At 39.6% G+C, this 14,308-nt stretch overlaps 1 protein-coding gene across 5 annotated transcripts in view; it reads right to left on the bottom strand.

Annotated features, from left to right (window-relative positions):
- als2b (alsin Rho guanine nucleotide exchange factor ALS2 b) overlaps nt 1–14,308 on the bottom strand; it is a 164,527-nt gene that overhangs the window by 4,972 nt on the left and 145,247 nt on the right. For all 5 annotated transcript variants that reach the window (XM_069934315.1, XM_069934314.1, XM_069934318.1 and 2 more), the window contains 5 exons: nt 9,054–9,211; nt 8,553–8,651; nt 7,584–7,763; nt 6,283–6,328; nt 4,737–4,798 (listed from right to left, as the gene is read on the bottom strand). In XM_069934315.1, coding sequence (XP_069790416.1) covers nt 4,737–4,798; nt 6,283–6,328; nt 7,584–7,763; nt 8,553–8,651; nt 9,054–9,211 — 545 coding nt within the window. The remainder of the gene's footprint in view (nt 1–4,736; nt 4,799–6,282; nt 6,329–7,583; nt 7,764–8,552; nt 8,652–9,053; nt 9,212–14,308) is intronic.

Below are 14,308 nucleotides of genomic sequence, written 5' to 3'. Positions count from 1 at the left end.
CTGTTGCACCTTCTTGGCCAGTGAGGAGATGTTGAGTGTCCACAATAGGTCACTAATTAAGTAAACTCCAAAGGAACTTGGTTCTCTCCATTACAGAGTTATTGATGTGTAGTGGAGGATGATCCTTCCTGGTCCTCCTGAAGTCCACAATGATCTTCTTTGTCTTGTCCACATTGAGTCTCACATGGTTACTCTCACACCACTTCAAGATTTTCCACCTATTCTCTGTTGTGCAACCATTATTGTTGCCTCTGAGGCCAACTACTGCCATGTCATCTGCAAACTTTTTTTAAAAATTTTTTATTTTTCACACCATAAATCACATTAACCATGGTACACACTTTTTCCTTTTCACACATATACAGTGCCATTTTCTCCCCCCCCCTCCCATCCCACCCTCCTTACCTCCCCCCTCCCGTCCATTTAAGGTATACAATCTAGGATACATTAAACCAGTCAGACAATGTTGTCATTCAATAAAAATACACCAGAAATTCTACTGAGTCCATTCTTTTCATTTCCTTTTCCTTCCATTAACTTAGGTAATGATTGTCCCCGGTAGGTTTTCGCTATTGTATTTAATGTAAGGCTCCCATATTTGTTCGAATATTTCAATATTATTTCTTAAACTATATGTTATTTTTTCTAATGGAATACATTTATTCATTTCTATATACCATTGTTGTATTTTCAAATTATCTTCCAATTTCCAGGTTGACATAATACATTTTTTTCTACGGCTAGAGCTATCTTAACAAATCTTTTTTGTGCATCCTCCAAATCAATTCCAAATTCTTTGTTTTTGATGTTACTTAGGAGGAAGATCTCTGGATTCTTTGGTATATTGTTTTCTGTTATTTTATTTAATATCTGATTTAGATCTTCCCGAAATTTTTTTACTTTCTCACATGTCCAGATTGCATGGATTGTTGTTCCCATTTCTTTTTTACATCGAAAACATCTATCAGATACTGTTGGGTCCCATTTATTTAACTTTTGAGGTGTAATGTATAGCCTGTGTATCCAGTTATATTGTATCATACGTAACCTCGTATTTATTGTATTTCTCATCGTTCCGGAGCATAACTTCTCCCATGTTTCCTTTTTTATCATCTGCAAACTTGATGACACTGTTGAAATTAGATCTGGTGTTGTAGTCATGGGTCAGTTGTGTGAACAGGAACAAGTGGAAGTGTGCCAATGCTCAGCATAACGGTTCTTAATGTTCTGCTACCAATCTGGTCAGACTGTGCATATGTATACATTTAAAATAAATAAATATTGTTTAATTAAAAAGTAGAGCCTCGGAGACTGGAGGGTTTGTATGACCAGTCCATACAATAGATCAGCAGTCTCATTGCTCGTGGAAAGCAGCTATTTCTTAGCCTAGTGGATCTGGCTCTGATACTCTTGTATCTCTTTCCGGATGGGAGCAGCTGAAAGATGCTGTGGTGTCCTTAATGATTTTCCAAACACCTTTTAGCCCTTCCTGAGCTTCTTCCCCACCACACCAAACTCTTCCCCCCCCCTTTTACCCTTCCTACTTTAGGATCAATAACAGGTTCTCTAACTTCTCACCTTTTGCTCAGCCACTTTCTATTCTGTTTCTTAATGGATCATGGTGTTTTTCAATGTTCAGTGGCCTTTAGCTCATTAAACCTCCTGTACCTTAGTAAGCATTACCTACAAGTTTGAAAGGAAGTAGAGGAATTGTGAACCACAAATAAATCTATAAGCATAAAGAAAAAGGTAACTAAAGATAGAAGATGTTGAAGCCCTCTGGATTTGGAGATGGAGTTCAAAGTCAAATAGTTCTTTTGATCTGCTAGCCTATATGGAAAAGTCCCAGATATCAGTTAACAATTAGCTGTTTGGAGGATAAAAAGGTGTCCAAAGCGCTTGCTCTAATGAATGTTGAGAAAGTGAAAGTCAGAGTGAATTGGTTTTAATGACTTGGAGTCCATTGAGAATTCAATGGTGAAGCAATGATTAAATTACTGAACAAATAACCCTGGACTAACAACCCCAAATTCAAATACCATCCTGGCAGTTATAAAATTTAAATGCAGCTAATAGTCTGAAATTTCTAAGAAACCAGTCATTAGCAAATAGCAGACAGTTGCAAAATCAGTCTGAGTAATACCTTTTTTTTGTAATTCTTTATTTAATCGCACTATGAACCATATCAATCAATATATTTACAGATGCATCTCTTTAAATATTCACGGTGACAAAAACCCCATCCCTCCTTTTCCCCTTTCCCACCCCCTCCAAAAACATTGGACATATAAAATACAATAAAACAATATCTTTATACAAAAGGAATACAAACAAAAAAGACGCATCATCTACTTATACACATTAAACCTGATCGTGTTTATCTTCTTATCATTTTAGGTGGTGGTGGTCCTTGGCCTGCTCTTTCTGCCATGTTCCAATATATGGTTCCCAGGTTTCCCCAATCATTATAACTTTGTCTTTTAAATTATATGTGATTTTTTTTCCCCCAATGGGATACACTTAAACTTGGTTATATATTCCATTAAGGTTTATAGTCATATAGTCCAACGTGGCCATCTTATATCTTTATTTTCACTTCTTTTCTGCCTCTTCACCACCTCCATCCTTTTTTTCCATTACTGTTTTTTAAGTTTTCCTTTTTAATCTCAATATATGACAATGCACTTAAGACAAGAAATACCCCAATAATCCTCACAAGCAATAACTCTTTAACCCCAAATGAACTTCCCCTCCTTTGATTGCCTCCTGTCCCTTGACAGCAACCACAACTCCCCTTTCCATTCGGTTTGCGAATTTTATGTCAACCGATTTCAGTGACCCTTATTCTCCCACCCCCAGCCCCGTCCAGAGAACACCATTTTCCTATACTTATAACAAAGCTCTTTTTTTTCCTTCTTCTCTTATCCATCTTTAAATCTTTATATATACATGATCTTTACTTTATATTTATTACATATTTTTGTATATTTTCTTGCCGGTCATCCTTCTTGTCACTCCTTCTCCTCTCTTTTCCTGTCCTGCAAATGTTCAGCAAATTCTTGGGCTTTCTTTGGGTCCGAGAACAGTCTATTCCATTCCCCAGGAATGAATACTTTGAGTACTGCTGGATGTCTTAATATAAAGTTATACCCTTTCTTCCATAAGATTGTTTTCGCTGTGTTGAATTCCTTCCTCTTCTTTAAAAGTTTGAAGCTTATGTCCAGGTAAAAAAAATATTTTTTGTCCCTTATATTCCAACGGCTTATTGTCTTCTCTAACCTTCTTTCTTGCCTGCTCCAATAGGTTTTCTCTTGTCGTATATCTGAGAAATTTTACAAATATGGATCTCGATTTTTGATGTGGTGGCAGTTTCGGTTCTAGTGCTCTATGCGCCCTTTCGATTTCTATTTCTTCATGCGAATGTCATTTCCAGCACCTTTGGGATCCATCCTTTTATAAATTCCTTCATATCTGACCCTTTTTTGCCTTCTTTCAGGCCCACTATTTTTATGTTCTTTCGCCTACTGTAGTTTTCCAATACATCAATTTTTTGTGACAATAAATCTTGTGTCTCTAATTTTTTTTCGCTTTCTTCCAATTTCCCTCTTAAATCATTTATCTCCATTTCTACAGCAGCTTCTCGTTCCTCCACATTTTCTACTCTTTTCCCTATTTCAGTCATGACCAACTCGAAGCTTTGCATTCTGTCTTCAGCTCTTTTCATTTTCTTTTGATTGAACTAAATTCTAATGATAGCCATTCTTTTAATGACCTTATTTGTTCTTTGAAAAAGGCTTTATCTAAACTTTGTCCTTCTATTTTACCTTCTTTCCTTTGAAATTCTTGGTGGTCTTCCTCCTCTTCTTCTGTGTCTTTATCTATGTCAGAGTCATCTTCATCCTTCTCTGGTGAGCTGCTTCTGTATTCTTGCTGGGCCGACCCACCGCAGGGCTGTACCGCCGCAGGTCCGACCCCCTGTCAATCGCCCCATTGCCACTCACCCTCTTCCAGCCCTTCATTCTCTTTCTCACCACTCTTCTTTCTTCTTCCAACCAAACGCCCCGATACTGGGCATCTCTCAGCTGGCTGCTCCTCAGCTGAGTCCCCCTCCCGTCGACATTAAACTTTTATTTTACTTGCGCACGCGCAACTCTTCGCGCATGTGCAGTTGCGCACCTCTTCTTGGCTCGGAGAGCCATTTTAGAAGTCCGCTGGTCGGGAGGACACCGCTCCTCTGGGGACTCACCAACACCAGAGATCGGCTCTCTGGCTCCGATGTGCAGGTAAGGCCTTCTTCTTTCTTCTCCAGTGATTTTCCTTCTTCCCTTTTCTGTTATTTTTTCTCCTTTGGGTGCCATCTTCTGTCTCTTTGTAACTATCTTTCTCTTCCTGTATTTTATGTTTATTGAGCTCTGTTTTTTCATTTTTTTTTCTTTTCTCTGGAGAGGTCTGTTTACACCTGACCAGCCACTACTCCATCACTTGACTCCCTCTCGGTCAGTAATACCTTTCAGGGAAGGTAATCTTCCATCTTTGGTATGGGCATTGTATGACTCCAGATTCACCATAGGGTTGACCTCAAAATGGCTAGCAAGCCACTTAATTCCAAGATATGCAATTACTGCTGTCCTTGTAACAACTCAATTCCATAAAGGCATTTTAAATATCAACAAGATACCCCCAAAACCCCAGATTATTTTCTATTATGGATCTGAACACCAAAATGGTTACTTTACCTGATTTGCTGTAAACTTTCAACAGCGGAAGCATAGCAAACCTCCTTTGTGGTGGATTGTATCTGGAAGGATGAATCACACATCTTTAGAGAATGTGACAAACTTTGATGTGTACAGATATAGTCAAGACAGCACAGAACAGGTCCTTTGGCCCAACTCATCCATGCCACCTAGCTGGCATTCTGGACTAGTCCCATTTGCCTGCATTCAACCCACATCCTTTTGAATTCTTCTTATCCACACATCTGTCCAAATGTTTTTTGAATGTTGTAAATGTACCTGCTTCCATAGTTTCTGCCGGCAACTCCTCCCAGATACGGACTACCCTCAGAATGAAAATGTTGCCCCTCAGGCCCCTCTTAAATTTCTCCTCTCTCTCTGTTGACCATTCACTTTATCCATGCTTCTCATGATTTCATAAACCTCTACAAGGTCATCCCTCAGCCTCCTGAACTCCAGGGAATGATGACCTAGCCAATCTAAGTTCCTATAACGCATGCCTTTATTCCTAGCAATATCCTGGTGAATCACCTTTGCACCCTTTTCAACTTATTGATATCCTTCTTGCAACTGAAAAAACACAAATGCTGAAGAAATTCAGCAGGTCAAACAGTGCCTTTATGTAGCAAAGGAGAAATTACATCACCAATGTTTGTAACTGGATGGCATCTTCCAAGACATTGCTCCTCTCACCTCAGAGTTGGGGAAGGATGTGCAACAATCCCCAAGTAATAATGGGGTAAGGATGGCCTTGTGATCTTTTCAAAATCTTAGCTTCTAATCAATTTGCTAACAGCTGACACTGCACTTTGGCCAAGTCTGGTATGAAGTCATATATGAAAACCTTGCTCTAATATCCACGTTTACATGCAACATTCAATCATTACATCTGTCTGATGTTTGAAGGTCGAGGAGAAGGTCGAGTGCTTTGCAGGTGTAGCTTTTCTGCACAGGAGAACACTATTTTCTCTCTAAGCTTTTATTTTGTATTTCAATTGCAACTGAATTTCAGACATTAACAAAAAAAACTTTCCCATGGCAAGGTGGAAATGCAATTACATTTTTCAGTCGAAAAGTTTAATTTCACAACATGTTGCAGAGAAGGCAGTTAAAAAGGTCAAAAACATTGGAGAGAGATCCAATCACACCACTAAGCATTTGCAGTTGGCATGTTAGGTTGCTAAGACAATGAAGATCAAGCTCCGACTTTTCTAAGAAAATTTTATTCTATCACTGTTTACCACAGGATTTCGGCTTGGGGATTGAGTGACTAACAGAGCCAAACCAATTAATGTCTTGGCTTGACCCATGGCCAATTTTAAAAGCCCATCTGAGCATTGGATTTTAGAGTACTGTACTATTCCCAGTTTCAGAATCCTAGGACATGAGATTTTGCATGATTGTTCGAACAGTTTGCCACTCCCTTAAAGTTTTGTTACATGGAGAAACTACTGCCAGTTCTGCAAACTATCCCTCAGAAAGAATTATATTATAGAAGAGGGAAAAGCACCAAGTAAAAGAAGAAATAATAATAAAACACCCCTACCTCCATCTTCTCACCCAGAACAGAGACTGCAACAGGCCAGAACTTCCTGTAAAACAAGTCAGGAGACCAGGCAGTGCAATGATGTGGCAAATGTCATTAAAATTATCACACACTTGATACGAGCAAAGCAAGACAGAAAAAAGAGTAATGGCCAAAGTACTCCACAGGACAAGCAGTGCCCGTGGAAAGAGACCATTAATGTTTCAGGTCAGTGACATTTATATCAGATGAAGTTTTAACTCAGCTTCTCTTTGCTCTTCCATGATCTGCTGAGTGTTTCTGGAATTTTCTGTATTTTGCTCACATTTCCAGCTCATGCAAGATTTTGCTTTTGGATAGCAGGAACTGCATCAGACATTATACACTCACCACAAGCAGCACATACAGAGTTCAGTGATTTAGATTAAATCCTGGTCTTGAACCAGAATAGCTCCATTTCCTCCAAATTCATCAAGTGGTCAAGCCACCACAAGTTAGTTGATTTCATAAATTTTATCTTATTTTTGTTAAATGAAATGCAAGAACTTCTTAAAAATTTAAGAAACTCAACATCATTATTACAGCCTCTCTGAGGAACAGGAGAAAGCAAAATCTCCCTTTCTAATGTTTCATTGAAACAGCCAGGGCAAGTGGATGCAGGCAAGAGGAGAAGGGCAATGTGGTGAATACGCTGCTCTTCAGGAGTCTTGACCCCCTGCCAAGGTTGCTTTGGAGACCGCCACACAGAGAAGGCCATGGTGTCCATGTCCTTTTATTGACTACATTTTGTAAGACTTGAGAGCAAAATTAGGCCATTCAAATCATGGTAGATGTATTTTGACAGCCGTTTGACCACCAATCGCATATGCCCAATGCATCTGCTTAACAACACAAAAAATAAGAGCAGGAAGTGGCCAACTGGCCCGTCAATCCTGCCCCAACATTCAACAAGATTTTAGCTGATCTCAGCTCCACTTACCTTCCTGTTTCGCCCCAAAAAAACTCAAATCCCTTATTATTCAAAAATCTGTCTTAAATACATTTAATAAGGTGTCCTCAACTACCTACTTGGGTAGAGAATTCTACAGATTTAACACTCTCTGGCACAAGCACTTCCTCATCTCTGTCTTAATCTTGAGGCTATATCCCCTAGTTCTATTCTCACCTACCAGTGGAAACAACCTCCTGGCTTCTACTTTCATACTTTCATTATTTTATGTGCCTGCATAAGATTGAACTCCCCCACCACCAAATTCTTCTCCTAAAAACGTTGGAGGTTTTGTTTCACATCTCAGTGCAGTTTATTTCATGGTAATACTCACTGCTGCACTCCGAGGAAGCCCAGTAGTGCCAGGTCTGTTTGCTTATTGAGTCTGAGCACACACTCCCAGTAAACGTCTTCTTCCTGCTCGTTGTCCAGGGCATAGAGTGTGAAGAGAGGTGGGTAGAGCCGAGGCAACAGAACTGGAAGGAGCAGACTGCAGCTGGTGATCATTTGACTCCTACAATGATAAATAGAATTAACCAACAGAGAGAATTCTACAGTCACCCAGCCATTTCCATTGATACTTGCACCCCTCCACCCAAGTCTTTTCCCAGTATCCTTAATGCAAAGGAGGAACAGCTGGGAAAACAAGGAGATGAGGGAACAGGAAAACAGAAGGATAAATATAACTTACCTCCATCAATTAAGGTGGTGGATGTGGATTCAATTTTGACATTTAAGATTAGATAGGTACGTGGATGGGAGGGCAAGGGTGCAGGGCAATAAGACTCGGCAGAATGATAATAGTTTGCATGGACTAGGTGGGGAAAAAAGGTTCTGATTATTCTGAAGGATGGGTGAGAACATTCCACTGGCTTCACCGTCTCATTGCAGCTGGTTGTGGGGGGTGGGGTGGAAGGGGAGTGGGGTTGCGGATCCACATTCTCTTTCTGTGGTTGTGCTGGGAAGGCAACAGACAAACAGGGGTGAATGACAAACCTGTGACCCATTGCATTGCACCGCTGCATGGAAGCGCTGAAGTACGAGGCAAGTTTATTCAGGCAAGGAACAGTGCGTCCAGTGAGCAGGCTGCACACTGATGGTGCAGAATGTCCACAGAGTGAGTCAGTTCCCCAAAGGCAAGCTCTGCGTATCATTAAGATGTTACCAGCAACTCACTCCCACCCCCTTCATTGCTATAATTAACTTCATCAACTGGGCTCCTTGGATATTTCCATCCTGTCAAAATGGGTAGAAAAAGAATGCAGTGTACTGATAAGCAGCCAAATGAATAATGAATGCCTACCCATGACCACAAGAGTCCCTTTCCTCACTGCCAAGTTCCCTCTTGTTCACGTTCACTGGGATCAGACTGCCCCCCTCTGGCAGGTCAGGGAAGAGAAACCTGGAAAAGCAAAACCTTAAATATAACTGTTTTTATGTAAAACAAATAAAGAGAAACAGGAGAGCTTCCAGGGGTTGGGTGGGGGGAGGGGTGGGGTGCGGGGGCAGGGACACGACCTCTGCAGATCAAACCTCATCCACGGGTAGAACAGGCTAGTCAACATTTTAGGACAGGACTCTTTATAAAGCAAGGCTAGTATTAAGTTTTGGAGAGGGGAAAGAGAAGGTATTGAGGAGGGGTCAAGATGATTGGGTGTTGGTCAGAAGATGGAAGAAGTGAAGAAATAGATAGAGGAAGAGCCTATTTTTTTCAGGGGGATTGGAAAGTGGGTGCTGCTTGCAGTTTTAGAGCAGTTGAGCCAAAATTGAAGACCGTGGCATGATTCGCCTGAGCAATCCTTACCTGACCAGCTGAAAGATGCGGGTTAGGTAGGACTTGATTTCTTTGACAGCTTGCTGAAGCAAGCGGCGGTTTGCACCGACTCCCACGTAGGTCATTCTGTACACCGCCACCAGCGTCTCCAAGAGATTGCCCAGTGGATGCAGGGGTGTGTCACATGCCTGCCCATGGAAGAACATTGGGAATACAGGTCAGTCTCAGGCAGGAGATGGTTTATGCTCAAAAAGTAAGATGTGATGTTTTGGAACAACTGAAACCAAATTTGAATAAGAGGCAGGAGATGGGTATAATTATAGCATTAAAAAAATTGGGGGAGTTCCCCGTCGGCAGCCCATGGGATAACAGCTTCTATTAGCTGTTCCTAACCATTTTAATTTTTCCAACTTCCATACCTTTTTCCCCCAAAGTTAATTTTTCCTTTTTTTCCTCCCTAAAATTCTTTTAAAATAAGTTTAATATGAATACATGAGGAGCTAAGGGTGTGGGGGAAAAAAAAGAAAGCTTCACCTCTGGGGAAATCGATCTGGAGTATATTAAAGACCTGAGGAAGGATGTTAAAGAATTTAAAAATGATGGAAAGATCTCAAAATATCCATTGCTCAGGTTGCCAATAAACTGGATGAGTTATGGACAGTTACTGATATTCACAATACCAAAATTAAGGATCTGGAAGCTTCAGCTGACTTTCTGGAAGCCCATCTTTAAGACCTGCTTTGAGAATGCACTATGTTAAACAGATCTAATGTTATCTTACTGAAGAAAGTTGTGGATTTGGAGGCCAGGAGCAGAAGAAACAATTTAAGAATTATCGGACTGAAGGAAGAAACTGAATCTACCACCTTACCGAATTCTTTGCTGAGATTCTCTGAGGTATTTCATCAAGACTTGCTGCCTACAGTAGCATAAGTTGATAGGGTGCATAGATCACTAATTCCTAAACCAGCTCCCAGTGGCAAACCTTGTTCAACTATTCTCTGCCTACGCCATTTTCAGATTAAAGATCGTTGATTACCCCATAGAGATCATTAAGGAACATACTCAGTACAAAGAAGTTGTGTTTTAACTTTACAAAGCTGGCTTTAAACCATCTTTACTTTTCCCAGTTTGACTGCGAATCACTTTGTCAGATAACTAATCAATAGCTGCTTTCCCCCCAAGGCTGCTCAGCAATTTCTGGAAGAATTTTCCTCTGCTTCAGCTGTTCAATAAAGTACTGAGATCTGGGTTTGACTGTATTTCCATTTTCCTTTTGATTGCTATTTTTCACTTTTTGTGTGGCTGTTTAATTATGCCAGTACAAGATTCTCTTTGGAATTAGTTTTCTTAGATTTTACTTCTGATTATTTACATAATTGGAGGGGGTCCATTTTCTTTCATTTGTTTTTACTTCTTTTCTAAGACTGTTAAATGTCTTATTTACTTTTTTTTTAATTAAAATTTTTTCATTAGTTGGGATATACTATAAGGTTATTAATTCTAAGAATTTTAAATTTCATTGATAATGTTAATTTCAGTAACAATTACAAGTATGCAGTTGTCTTCTTTTTTGACCTTGTGTTTCTTTCTTAGTCAAAAGATGTTTAGTGATTTATGGTTGGATTTGCTTTCAATTTTTAGGAGCGCAGCCAACAAAGAGATGTGAGGGTTATCTGCTTTGTTTGCTTGCTGGCTGCACCCAGGAATGGGATAGTTGGGTGGGGGAAAAGAGGGTGCTTGTTTGCTTGCATTAGATTGAAAAACCAAAAAAAAATACATTTGAAGTTCAAAGATGTGGCTGCTTTGGCACTTGGAGTGCTTATAATTTTACGACTGACTATTGATCTCAATTTTGCTTTTTTTTCTAATACTAGACGCCAATCTTTCAGATGGCTAAAGTTATGCAAGAGATTTTCACATGTTAAAAAAAATATCAACCAGGGATACTTCTTTTACAAGATACCCATTTTCATTTATCTGATATCTCACTATATGTATATTTATATATTTTGGAAGGGACAGGACTTTCATTCAGCATTTATGGCTAAGTGTAAAGATGTCTTAATATTGATTGATCAGTCTATTCTGTTTGTTAAATATAACATCATTGCTGATCCTAATGGACTATCTGATTCTATACAGAAACTTTATAATAATTTGATTGTTTTAGTTAATATTTATGGTCTCAACATGGTCATCCAACAAGGTCGGGTCAGATACAGCAATGAGCTCTCTGAACCCTTCTCCATTAACAATGGCGTGAAGCAAGGCTGCGTTCTTGCACCAACCCTCTTTTCAATCTTCTTCAGCATGATGCTGAAACAAGCCATGAAAGACTTCAACAATGAAGACGCTGTTTACATCCAGTACCACACGGATGGCAGTCTCTTCAATCTGAGGCGCCTGCAAGCTCACACCAAGACACAAGAGCAACTCGTCCGTGAACTACTCTTTGCAGACGATGCCGCTTTAGTTGTCCATTCAGAGCCAGCTCTTCAGAGCTTGACGTCCTGTTTTGCGGAAACTGCCAAAATGTTTGGCCTGGAAGTCAGCCTGAAGAAAACTGAGGTCCTCCATCAACCAGCCCCCCCACATCTCCATCAGGCACACAAACCTCAAAACGGTCAACCAGTTTACCTATCTCGGCTGCACCATTTCATCGGATGCAAGGATCGACAATGAGATAGACAACAGACTCGCCAAGGCAAATAGCGCCTTTGGAAGACTACACAAAAGAGTCTGGAAAAACAACCAACTGGAAAAACCTCACAAAGATTAGCGTATACAGAGCCATTGTCATACCCACACTCCTGTTCGGCTCCGAATCATGGGTCCTCTACCGGCATCACCTATGGCTCCTAGATCGCTTCCACCAGCGATGACTCCGCTCCATCCTCAACATTCATTGGAGCGACTTCATCACCAACATCGAAGTACTCGAGATGGCAGAGGCCGACAGCATTGAATCCATGCTGCTGAAGATCCAATTGCGCTGGGTAGATCACGTCTCCAGAATGGAGGACCATCGCCTTTCCAAGATAATGTTATATGGCGAGCTCTCCACTGGCCACCGAGACAGAGGTGCACCAAAGAAGAGGTACAAGGACTGCCTAAAGAAATCTCTTGGTGCCTGCCACATTGACCACCGTCAGTGGGCTGATATCGCCTCAAACCGTGCATCTTGGCACCTCACAGTTCGGCGGGCAGCAACCTCTTTTGAAGAAGACCGCAGAGCCCACCTCACTGACAAAAGATAAAGGAGGAAAAACCCAACCCCAACCAACCAATTTTCCCTTGCAACTGCTGCAACCTGTGTCTGCCTGTCCTGCATCGGACTTGTCAGCCACAAACGAGCCTGCAGCTGACATGGACATTACCCCTCCATAAATCTTCGTCTGTGAAGCCAAGCAAAGGAAGGAAATATAGAAGATCAGAACTTATTTAAACAACTTTTTTTCCTCTTATACTGGATTTAAATTTATATTCTTCAATTGTAGAAGGGACCTAAACTGTTGGCTAGACCCTGTACTCAATCATTCATCTCCCAAAAAAGCCACATTGATAATTGAGGCAACAGGAGATAAATTTATCAATTTAATCCAATTTAGGGCCAAAATTGAATTTTTCTAGCATTTTAAATAATTAGTCCCATTCTACCCCATCAAAAGCTTTTTCAGCATCTCACAAAATAACACACTCCAAAGATGAAACAGGAGAAGAGTAAAGAATGTTTAATAAACAATGGATATTAAATTGTGAATAACATCCTTTAATAAACCTAGTTTGATCTTCAGAAACAATGAGAGGCATAAAGTTTTCCAACCTACAGGTCAATATTTTAGACAGTCTTAGCATCAGAGTTCAAAAGGGAGATTGGCCTATAAGAAGTGCAATCAGGTAAGTCCTTATTCTTTTTGGGAATAAGTGAAATTGAGGCTTAATAGAAAATAGCAGGTAATTTCCCAACAGCAAAACATTAAGAGAAAACTGAATCTAAATGGATGCTAATGATTTCGAGAATGTTTTATAAAATTGAGCTGGAAGACCATCAGGGCCAAGAACTTTACCAGATTGTAAAGAGCTAATTAATCAAGAGAGATGGGCTTTTCCAACAGTAACTGGTCTTCTGAAGAAAACAAAACATTCAACTTATCAAAAAATTCTTCCATACAAATTGAATCTTCAGAAGATTCTGATTTATAAAGATTGGAATAGAACTGTCAAAAAGCTTCATTTATCTCTGCATGGTTGGTAGTCTGTTATACTCATTCATGTTATAGTGTTAGGAAGATTTTAGCTCAGTGGTATCCTCTTTCAAGGTCCTTAATTGGTTGAATTAATGTTAGTAAGATGAATACTTTGAGAAATTGGTTTCAATTTAGACATTTTTTCATAGATTCTTACTTGCGAGCTCGATGTTACTTGATTCTTACTTGCGAGCTCGATGTTACTTGATTCTTACTTGCGAGCTCGATGTTACTTGATTCTTACTTGCGAGCTCGATGTTACTTGATTCTTACTTGCGAGCTCGATGTTACTTGATTCTTACTTGCGAGCTCGATGTTACTTGATTCTTACTTGCGAGCTCGAAGTTACTTGATTCTTACTTGCGAGCTCGAAGTTACTTGATTCTTACTTGCGAGCTCGAAGTTACTTGATTCTTACTTGCGAGCTCGAAATTACTTGATTCTTACTTGCGAGCTCGAAATTACTTGATTCTTATTTTCCACTGTGCAAGATTCTGCTTTTCATGAATGGCTCAAGTTGGGTATCCAATCTTTTCAAGATTTATTTACTGATAATTTAGTTGTATTCAAACAACTCTCAAATTTAAACTATTAATTTTTTTAAAGCCATTTTTTTTAAACTCTATTCTGTTGAGACTTTCTCAGGACCTTGTTATAAATACAATTGGGATGATTTATAATTTTAAACTGGATTTTAAAAAGCTGATATCAACTATATATGATTAATTATTAAAGTCTGGGAATAATTCTCTAGATAAGATTAAAACATTATGGGAGCAAGATCCTCAACTTTCATTTTCAGATACTACATGGGATTCTAACTTCAAATTGGTAAATTCATCTTGTAACAGTATATAGATATGTTTTGGGGAAATATATTGGGAAAGGTTTGTTAGAGTAGGTTACATACAAACACGTTAAAACAGATCTGATTTAAAATACTGAAGCTCTGCTAATGCTAGACATATCAGCTCCACAGCTTTTGCAAGAGCTTTGGAGAGTGCCCAATAGACTTCACTAATGGATTATTGTTTA

This window comes from Narcine bancroftii, chromosome 4 (assembly GCF_036971445.1).
Source record: "Narcine bancroftii isolate sNarBan1 chromosome 4, sNarBan1.hap1, whole genome shotgun sequence".
Taxonomy (NCBI): domain Eukaryota; kingdom Metazoa; phylum Chordata; class Chondrichthyes; order Torpediniformes; family Narcinidae; genus Narcine; species Narcine bancroftii.
This window is presented reverse-complemented; position numbering and strand designations above follow the sequence as displayed.